General features: G+C 42.5%; 1 protein-coding gene across 1 annotated transcript in view; it reads right to left on the bottom strand.

The window, feature by feature from the left end:
* Positions 1-1,585: 1,585 nt before the first annotated feature.
* The window catches only part of LOC145397556 (alpha-1,6-mannosyl-glycoprotein 2-beta-N-acetylglucosaminyltransferase-like), a 16,013-nt gene continuing 6,712 nt past the window's right edge, over positions 1,586-10,886 (bottom strand). The window contains exons 3-10 of the mRNA XM_080270626.1: positions 10,396-10,574; positions 7,637-7,807; positions 7,046-7,281; positions 5,736-5,852; positions 5,385-5,403; positions 4,758-4,934; positions 3,935-4,149; positions 1,586-1,880 (exon numbers count right to left, since the gene is read on the bottom strand). Of these exons, the coding sequence (XP_080126752.1) occupies positions 1,586-1,880; positions 3,935-4,149; positions 4,758-4,934; positions 5,385-5,403; positions 5,736-5,852; positions 7,046-7,281; positions 7,637-7,807; positions 10,396-10,574 (1,409 nt within the window). The remainder of the gene's footprint in view (positions 1,881-3,934; positions 4,150-4,757; positions 4,935-5,384; positions 5,404-5,735; positions 5,853-7,045; positions 7,282-7,636; positions 7,808-10,395; positions 10,575-10,886) is intronic.

Here is a 10,886-nt window from a genome sequence, read left to right as displayed (position 1 = left end):
TCTGCTACAGTACCAACAAATGACACTAACTCACCTCTGTGATGTATAGCTCAGGCTCGTAGACTCAAAAAAGGTGTAAATTCCCACTGGATGCTTAATTTGTATAAACTAATGCAGGGTACCCGAGAGCCGCCGAGTTACAGAGAAACATTGAACACGTTTAACTCTGAAGTAAAAGATCCAAATTCTTCACGTGACAAAACTGACACTGGACAAATGATGTTATACAATTATGTAGTCATCGTATATACTTATGCTAACAAAATAACTATAACAAAACATCATCTGAAATATGAACTCAATTTCATGCTTTTTGTAGCTGCGTACTTTACCTCCTGAAGACGCGGGAAATTTAAACCGTCTAATCTGCGAATTTCCTTTCTGACATGTTTGTTGGGTATATATTTCATTGTATTTCCACTCACACGCTACAAACGGCGTTAATCCCCTTTCACCTCCTTTTCGGAGTAGGGGGCCGAGGCTAGGCTACGGCAATCCAGTATATTGAATAGCGTTTGGGCTACACACAAAAGCATTACCATCTCGCCACTATGCTCCTCCGGGTCTCCCTATCCCCTCACTCGGTCGGCACAACTCGAGCATTTTATTTCATCTTACACCTGTTAATTAGCCTATATTCAGATGAGTGGGTCACAGGTGTCTTAGTGTTAATATATGGCCAATTCACTTTTTATTTATTTTCGCTACTAGATATTTTTGAGGTGAATAAATATTCTGTGGTATTAAGTCTTTTATTTCGAGGCTGTACAGTTGTTATGTGCTGGAGGCCGGGACGCCTTCACGTGGTGGCACTGAGATAACCAGGCGGATCCACTGTCCTGTTGTATAAACGTCCCTCAATTCCCTATCCTGAAGTAAATGAAATCGAAGGCAAACAGGAACAGGAAAGAGAAAAAAGGCGGATTCGACTGATTTTCTTAACAAAAACATCATCTACTCACATGATGTAATGTTGCCTACTTCCTTCAGTTTAATCATTCTTTTTCTATCTGCCTTCCTCTCTTCTCATTTCTCCCATCTTTGCTGTCACTTTTTCATTACACTTCTTTCCTCTGCAGGTGGCTTTACATGGAGTGACAAACCTAATGGTTTCCTGAAAACCAGGAAACCATTTTCAACGCTTGATGGTAACCATACAACCAACCAAAGTGTTTCTTATGTGTCAACAAGTGAGTTGGCGAGGAGTTAGCGCCCCTCCCCGTAAAACAACTATCTCAAAGACAAACGGCCACCCTATACGAAATTATGACGTCTATCTAGATAAAGATCAATGGATTTTTTTTCTCCATTCTGACCAGCTGTGCCACATACACAGTATATACTATCCTCGCCATTCCTCTATCCGGCGTTAGGCTTGGTAGGTCCACCTATCTACACATCAATCCAGCTAATTATCTATCTACCTAACTACATCTCTATCCACTGAACTATTATTACACCCATATCTACCTATCTAGCCTATCACTTTAGCCACATATCAATCTATCTACTTTACTATCTCATTCAGTCTATATCTATCCACCCATCTATTTATCTATCTATCCACACAAGTCTATCCACCAAACTATCTCTTAACGACGCTATTTTGACTGGTAAACGTCGCTCTCCTCGCCCGCCACTGCAAGTCTTCTAAAATATCCTCATCCTTCCCCTCTGCTATGGCCACACACAAGGCCCTATCCCTGCCATCCCCCCATCCGCCGTTAGGTTTGGGCAGGCGGGAGGCGGGTGACCGTTGCGGCGACCGTTGCAGTTTGAAATTCGAAGGGAAGAGCCAGTCCGAATTCTCCGCGTAGTAGCGTCTGGCGGATTCAATTTCGGATTTCGGATCGCATGCCGCCTTCTTGATGTGCGTTCCACTGGTAAAGTTAGAGGGGGAAATTATTAGTTCATCTTTCTCATTATTAAGGGTCTTTATCAACCACTCACTTGATGTGGCGATATTTTCATCACATTAATGTGAGTTGGAGAAAGGGCAGCCTGATAGCAGATAGGGTGACATGGAGGCGATTTGTTTGTGGCTACCCCTTACAGGATTAAGGCTATTAATAAATAGACAAAGTTATAGAAAGGCACACACACACACACACACACACACACACACACACACACACACACACACACACAGATTACCAGATATACAAATATCAGAAAAAGAAGTACAGGAAGAGTTAAGTAAATCTGACAAAGGAGAAGCCAATGGTCCTGAGGAAATTTCAGGTTGGGTGCTACATGAATGTGCAGAAGAGTTAAAAGGACCAATGTATTTCGTATTCAAGGAATCATTAGGTCAAGGTAAACTACCTGATATTTGGAAGAAAGCAAACACTGTTCTCCTGTTCAAGAAAGGGAATGGACAGGATCCACTCAACTACCGACCAGTATCACTGACCAATGTTGTAAGATACTAGAAAAGCTGATAAGAAAAGTTTGGGTAAACCATCTAGAAGAACACGGTATGAGAACAGAAAGGCAGCTCGGCTTTAGAAAGGGAAAATCATGTGTTACTAATCTATTAAGTTGCTATGATAGAGTTGCAGGAACATTACAGAAAAATGAAGGATGGGTGGACAGTATCTATTTAGATTTCAAGAAAGCATTTGACAGAGTACCGCACCAAAGACTTTTATGGAAACTGTACCATCAAGGAGGTATCGAAGGCATTCTGTACTGTTAGATGCAAGATTTTCTCAGAAAAAGGGAAATGAGAACAATATTAAGGGGACATTACTCATCATGGAGGGAAGTGACTAGTTCCACGACGGCTCAGTGCTGGCAGCAATTATGTTGTCAATGTATATAAAAGACGTAGACAGTAACATTGGACATGGAACCTATCTACATATGTTTGCGAATGATGAAAAAGAAAAAAGGAAAATTACTAACAGATTCTTGCAAAGAGCTACAAGAGGAGAATTAAACAAGCTTCATGAAAGGAGCAATAAATGGCAAATGGAATTTAATGTGGACATGTGTCATGTAATTAAGTTTGGTAAAAGTGAGAAAAGATCAGATTGGGATTATACGTTAGGAAGATCAACCCTACACATATCAGAAAGGGAGAAGGACCTAGGGGTGATTATCAATAACAGACTATCTCCAGCTGACCACATAATCAGTAAGGAGACATGATTATGCTATATAAATGCATCTCAGGGAAAGAGAAAATAGACATAATGGGGAAGCATCAGCAAGAGGACACTGCAAAAAAAAAAAATAATAATCATAAAAAGAGAGGCGATAAAGACGTAAGGAAATCCAGTTTCCCAAACGGGGCAATTGATCAGTGGAATGCACTACCGAATGAAATAGTGTGTGCCAAAACGATATGTACGATAAAAATGGTTTAAGACACGGGACAGTACGAGCTTGACTCATTCCTGTAGGCTACAGATACAATCAGGTAAGAACACACACACACACACACACACACACACACACACACACACACACCACCATTATCATAACATCACCACCACCACCACCACCATCATCATCATCATCATCACCACCATCATCATCACCACCACCACCATCATCATCACCATCACCATCATCATCATCACCACCACCACTCTATTCACCAGCTTCCAACATGCATCATCCTCGTTATCTCTGTGGGCATCATTAACATCATCATCATCACCACCACTACCACTACCCCCACCACCATCGCTAGCACCAAGACCACCATCACCACCATCATCCTCATAACACCACCACCATCATCATCACTCTATTCACCAGCTTCCAACATGCATCATCTTCGTGATCTCCGTGGGCATCATTAACATCATCATGACCACCACTACCATCACCACCACCATCGCTAGCAGCACCACCACCATTATCATGACCACCACAACCGTCGCTAGCACCACCACCACCACCACCATCACTCAAAACTACTCACCAGCTTCCCACATGCATCACCCTGGTCATCTCAGTGGCCATCATCATCACCATCAGCCTGGCACAGGTGTGCACCAGGTGATATAGGGTCCAGTCCCAATTATAGTCGTCATGGTGGCAGAAGAACTGATAGCACTGTGTTATGGTGTTAAAGCCAGTACGGTCTAACGCGTAGCCAAGGTTGTGTTGGTTTACCGCCCACGGGCTTACCTTAACCTGGCAAAAGATGCCATGGTTCAGTATAGACGGTGGGCACTGGTGCACAGGTGGTGATATGTGAAGATAGACTGATACAGTATGGGCCGTGGGTACTGATGCACAGAGTGATATGTGAAAACGGATTTCTTCAACATGGGCCCTGGGTGAGTACTGGTGCACAAATGGTGGGTGTGCCTACATGTTATACTATGCCCTGCCTTATTCCAGCACCTACACATCCTTATCTGATGTGATGCACACGGACGCCTTCATGTGGTGACATTTATGTGCCTGCACGGAGTCATTCCCCGGTTATTCAAACAGAGATCAACTTCGTTAGCCCCTGAAAAGGAGGATGGTGGACTGCCACAGAGGGTAACATCAGACTGCAGTCCATCGGGTTCACGTTTCTGTTGAACCTGGCACTGCAACAACAATAACAACATTGACAACTACTACTACTACTTGTCACCTTATCTTTCATCTACTGCAACGCCTACTACTACCGCCCTATCCCCTATCTACCACCACTACTACAGCCAATACTACCATCTTATCCCCCGTCTACTACTACAACCACCGCCTTATCCCCATCTACAACCACCACCACTACTAAAACTACCCACCTTGTCCGCTGTGGTGGCTGAGTGGGTCTTGTGGTAGTTCCCGAGGGCTAGGACGCGGCAGTCGGGACATAGCACTCCTTTTTGCCTCACTAGGGTGGCCAAAACATGGAGTATATCGGGGGAAACATAGTGATCTTCTTCTAAAAACAACACCCAACCCGACCAACTCAAATTTACCTCAGTTTCCCCTGTACCGTTTTCCGTGATTCCATTTTCCTTTGTTGTGTTACGGGGATTTGAATTTTCGCCCGCCAATGTTGTTCCTTCGTCTCCTCCCCCTGTTACCTCCTTTCCTCCGTCTTCTTGCTCCGTTACCTCCTTTCCTCCATCTTCTTGCTCCGTTTCCTCCTTTCCTCTGGTTTCTCTCTCCCTTCTATCCCCGATTTTTCCCTCTATTCTCTCCCTTTCTTCATCTGTCGTCTTTTTCTCTCCGCTGCCTCCCTCTTCTCCCCAACCTCCTCCACTTTTTTTTCTCCCTCCACTGTTTTTCTTCGCAGTTTCTCTTCCTCCCTCTTTTCCTCCACTTTTCCTCTCTTGTCTCCCCTTTCCTCCACTTTCTCTCCCAGTCTTGCGTATTTCCCTCCCAGGACTCTCTCTCCACCCTCCTCTTCCTCCTTCTCTTGTTACTCTAAGTCCATTGAATACCCTGGGAGAGAAATGTGCCCATCATCATCATCATCATCATCGTTTTATTATTATTATTATTATTATTATTATCATCATCATCATCATTTTCATCATCATACCATCTATGCCTTCATCACTATCATCATCATTTTTTTCATCATTATTATATAAGCAGTTCTAATCATTATCATCATCATTATAATTATCACCATTGTACTCATCACCACCATCATTACAATTTCCATCATCATTCTCATCCTCACACAAATCAGCAGACCAAACCGTTACCACTGAACCACCGCGGCCGTACACCTCATACCCGTTACCCGTTGATCTTCCTGTTACTCTTACCTGTTAATTTTCCACCACCAGTGATGTTTTATTTGCGTAAACGGTGCTTCTCTGTAGTGCCCATAGCTGTCCGGATCGCCAAAACAGCTGCCGTTACTGCCATTACCTCCGTTACCCCTGCTGGCGAGAAACGAGTTACCCGTTACCAGAAAAAAAATCACCCTGTTACTTCCACTCTGTTGGTAACGAAATAATAAGAAAAGAATTATCCGTTACTCTGTTGCAAGAAACTTATTACTCATTACTTCCGTTACTCTGTTGGCAAGTAACTTATTACCCGTTACTTCCGTTACTCTGTTGCAAGAAAAGAATTACCGTTATTCTCTGTTGGCAAGAAACTAATTACCCGTTACATCCGTGACTTTCTGTTGGCAAGGGATTAGTTACCCGTTACTCCCTGTTGGCAAGAAACGAATTACTCTTACTTCCATTACCTCTGTTGGGAAGAATATATAAATAAATAAACTTAAGTAATTGCCTGCATACAGACAGACAAACACCCTCCCCCTCACACACACAAACACCCCCCTACACACACACAAACACACACAACCACCCTCCGTTCACATACACTCCTAATAATCCCAATCATCTTTCTCTCTCTTTCTCTACACACACACACACACACACACACACACACACACACACACAACCCTCCCCCCGTTCACACACACTTCTAATAATCCCAGTCGTCTCTCTCTCTCTCTCTCTACACACACACACACACACACACACACACACACACACACAACCCTCCCCCCCTTCACACACACTTCTAATAATCCCAGTCGTCTCTCTCTCTCTCTCTCTCTCTACACACACACACACACACACACACACACACACACACACACACACACACACGCACGCACACACACACACACACACACTCCTAATAATCCCAATCATCTCTCTCTCTCTACACACACACACACACACACACACACACACACACTCCTAATAATCCCAATCGTCTCTCTCTCTCTCTCTCTCTCTCTCTCTCTCTCTCTCTCCACACACACACACACACTCCTAATAATCCCAATCGTCTCTCTCTCTCTCTCTCTACACACACACACACACACACACACACACACACACACGCACGCACACACACACACACACACACACTCCTAATAATCCCAATCATCTCTCTCTCTCTCTACACACACACACTCCTAATAATCCCAATCGTCTCTCTCTCTCTCTCTCTCTCTCCACACACACACACACACTCCTAATAATCCCAGTCGTCTCTCTCTCTCTCTCTACACACACACACACACACACACACACACACACACACTCACCTCTTAAAATTCCACTCACAGTCCCTCTCATCTCGTCCGGGGAAGCGGCTGGGATTTATGTGGATGGCGTGAGGAAAGAAGATTTGCATAACCCTGTAATCCGTAATCCCTGTCACCAAGCGATTTATCTCGGGAGACCAGTAATCGTGGCTGAAGATGACGAGGGATTGGTTGATATCCTTGACTAATCCCAGGTTTTGTACGAGAGAGCGGAGATTAGACAGACGACGATGGACCTGTGGAGAAAGATAGATAGATAATGATGGGTATAAACGGATAGATAGATAGACAGGTAGGTGGATAGACAGGTAGAAAGGCAGGTGGATAGACAGGTAGAAAGGCAGGTGGATAGACAGGTAGAAAGGCAGGTGGATAGACAGGTAGAAAGGTAGGATAGTTGGACAGGCAGACGCGTTATACACACACACACACACACACACACGAGAACGTAAAGTACACACAGATGCAAAGGTAAGTGGCGAGACATACAGACAAACGGACAGCCAGACGTAGAAATAGATAAATAGATAGAAAGGTAGACAGACAGACAGACAGGTGAACAGACAGACATAACCAGGTACACAGCCTCACCTGGATCAATATAATGCTCGTATTTCCAGTCACCTGCCCAAACACACTCTCATTTATAATCTCTTGTTTATCATTAATTTCATTGATCTTTTTCTTGATGTCTCGTATCTCTTGTTCACTCAGGGACACTTCTGCCTGGTCCACCTCATGCGATAGCCGGATTTCGGACACCTGGAGGCCATAGGAGCCAGGGTAAAAAATTTGGCTGAGTATTTTATTATTATTATTATTATTATTATTATTATTATTATTATTATCATCATCATCATCACTAGCAACATTATCATTATTATTATTATCATTATTATTATTATCACTACCAACATTATCACCATCACCACTACTACCACCACCATCGTCACCATCATTATCACCACCACCACCATCATTACCACCATCACCACCATCATCACCACCACCACCATCGTCACCATCATCATCACCACCACCACCACCATCATTACCACCACCACCACCACCATCATCATCACCACCACCACCGCCACGTACCACCACATCACCACCACCACCGCCACGTACCACCACATCACCACCATCATCACCACCACATCACCACCACCACCACCACATCACCACCTTACCTTAATACTGTTAGCCGAATTCTGCGCTCGTCCTGAATCGCCATATCTCCTGTCCTTCCCCCGATTCATGTTCGCATCCTTCTTATTTCGTCTCTCTCTCTCTGGCGGCTTGATCTCTACTGAAAAAATAAATAAAGAACTGAATAAATGGTAGTTAGTAAATAGATAGATAGATAGATAGATGCATTGATAGATAAATATACTGATAGATCGTTAATTATGCTTCACCGGACTCTCCATTTTTTTTTTACACATTTGATCGTCTCGTATTGCCTCTCTCTCTCTCTCTCTCTCTCTCTCTCTCTCTCTCTTATTACCATCTTCCCTCCCTCCTTCCTTCCTGTTCCATCTTCCTTAAATTCTTCCTTCCATGGTCCATTCAGTCTCTCCTTTCTTCCTACCACCTTTTTTCCTTCCTCCAGTGTCCTTCCTTCTTTCCTTCCTACCACCCGTTCTCTCTCTCTCTCTCTCTCTCTCACACACACACACACACACACACACACACACACACACACACACACACACACAAAACTCTACGCATCACGCCACAAACATTTCACCAACGAAGCCGTCGCAGGAGCACAAAAGCACCAGAGCACCCTCTCACAGGACATCAACCACACCTCACAACGCCAGCAAGAAGACAGTTAATGGCTACATGTCCAAATTTCGCTTGGAACGTTTTCAGGATTTAGACTTTCGTTATAAGAGAAATATATACAAACTGAACATCAACAGAATAGCTGACAAACAATAAAGAGAAGAATAAGGCATAAAGTGCAAAATCAATCGCAATGGAGAAGGTATCACGACGTTTCCAACACTATAAATTTACCTTCAGCCGTAACGTTGTGATCGGATGGATGGATGGATGTTGGTGGATTTGAAAAAGTGGCGGGAAGATTTGAATTTCGCGGCCCTTTCTCCTGTTCCTTATTCTCTTTGGAAGAACTGGTGTCTCCTTCAGTGAGGGTATTGTCACTTGTGTCTGTTTTTTCTGTTCGGGGGAGTTCGTTTGTCTGGTCGTTATTTTTCTCGTCCATCCTTTCTCTCGGTTTGAATTTAAATGTTTTGTCGTTATTTTCTTCGTCCATACTTCCTCTTGGTTTGAATTTAAATGTTTGGTCGTTATTTCCCTCGTCCATATTTCCTCTTGGTTTGAATTTAAATGTTTGGTCGTTATTTCCCTCGTCCATATTTCCTCTTGGTTTGAATTTAAATGTTTGGTCGTTACTTTTCTCGTCCATATTTCCTCTTGGTTTGAATTTAAATGTTTGGTCGTTATTTTCCTCGTCCATATTTCCTCTTGGTTTGAATTTAAATGTTTGGTCGTTATTTTCCTCGTCCATATTTCCTCTTGGTTTGAATTTAAATGTTTGGTCGTTATTTTCCTCGTCCATATTTCCTCTTGGTTTGAATTTAAATGTTTGGTCGTTATTTTCCTCGTCCATATTTCCTCTTGGTTTGAATTTAAATGCTTGGTCGTTATTTTCCTCGTCCATATTTCCTCTTGGTTTGAATTTAAATGTTTGGTTGTTATTTTCCTCGTCCATACTTCCTCCTGGTTTGAATTTAAATGTTTGGTCGTTATTTTCCTCGCCCATACTTCCTCTTGGTTTGAATTTAAAAGATGATTCGTTTAACGCTCTCTGGCTTTTGAAAGATAGTTGATTAAATGATGAATGGATGGTAGATATCAATTTATTTGCCGTATTTATGGATCTTTTGGCTTCATGTATGTTACCTTCACGTTCCACTGGTGTCTTCGTCTTTCGTATATCATCATCATCATCAGGGAAGCGCCTCTCCCAATTCTGAATTTCACTCATACTGTCCTGTGGGAGTGAGGAAAATTATTATTATTATTATTATTATTATTATTATCATTATTGTTATTATTTTCACTGCTTAAGGCAGGAAGAAGCAGGATCAAGAAACAAGGAAAGAGGTAGTAGCTAATAATACTGTAATAATAATAATAATAATAATAATAATAATAATAACCACTACTACTGCTACTACTATCAACAATACTACTACTACTACTACTACTACTGCTACTAATATTACTACAACTACTACTAGGCTAGTACTACTACTACTACTACTAATGATGATGATGATAATAATAATAATAATAATAATAATAATTCTCACCTCAGCCTCTCTGTGACCATCCTCTTGTGTTTTAAGTTGGGGTGGGCGTGGGTGGGCGTGGGTGTGGGTGTGGGTGCGGGTGACTTCCAGATCCAGAACCAATAAAGACACAAGCCATATAAAGGACAGGACAGGTAGGGTCAGTCTCAGGTGTCGTGTTAATCTGGACATTTTGTGATCTGAAGGAAAAAGAATGATGAGTGTAATACTATGACTGCTACTACTTCTACTATTATTATTGCTACTACTACTATTGCTGCTATTATTACAGCTACTACTACTACTACTATTACTGCTACTATTATTACAGCTACTACTACTATTACTACTACTACTGCTGCTGCTACTACTACTACCACTGCTACTACTACTGTTACTACTACTGCTGCTGTTGCTACTACTACTGCTGTACTATTATTGTTACTACTACTACTACTACTACTACTACTAATGGTAACGACAGTAATGATAATGAAGTGGTGATGATGATG

Source organism: Coenobita brevimanus, chromosome 41, assembly GCF_032717465.1.
Source record: "Coenobita brevimanus isolate Jiangsu-jjx chromosome 41, ASM3271746v2, whole genome shotgun sequence".
Lineage (NCBI taxonomy): Eukaryota > Metazoa > Arthropoda > Malacostraca > Decapoda > Coenobitidae > Coenobita > Coenobita brevimanus.
Note: the sequence above shows the minus strand (reverse complement) of the source record. Positions and strands in the feature narration are given on the sequence as shown.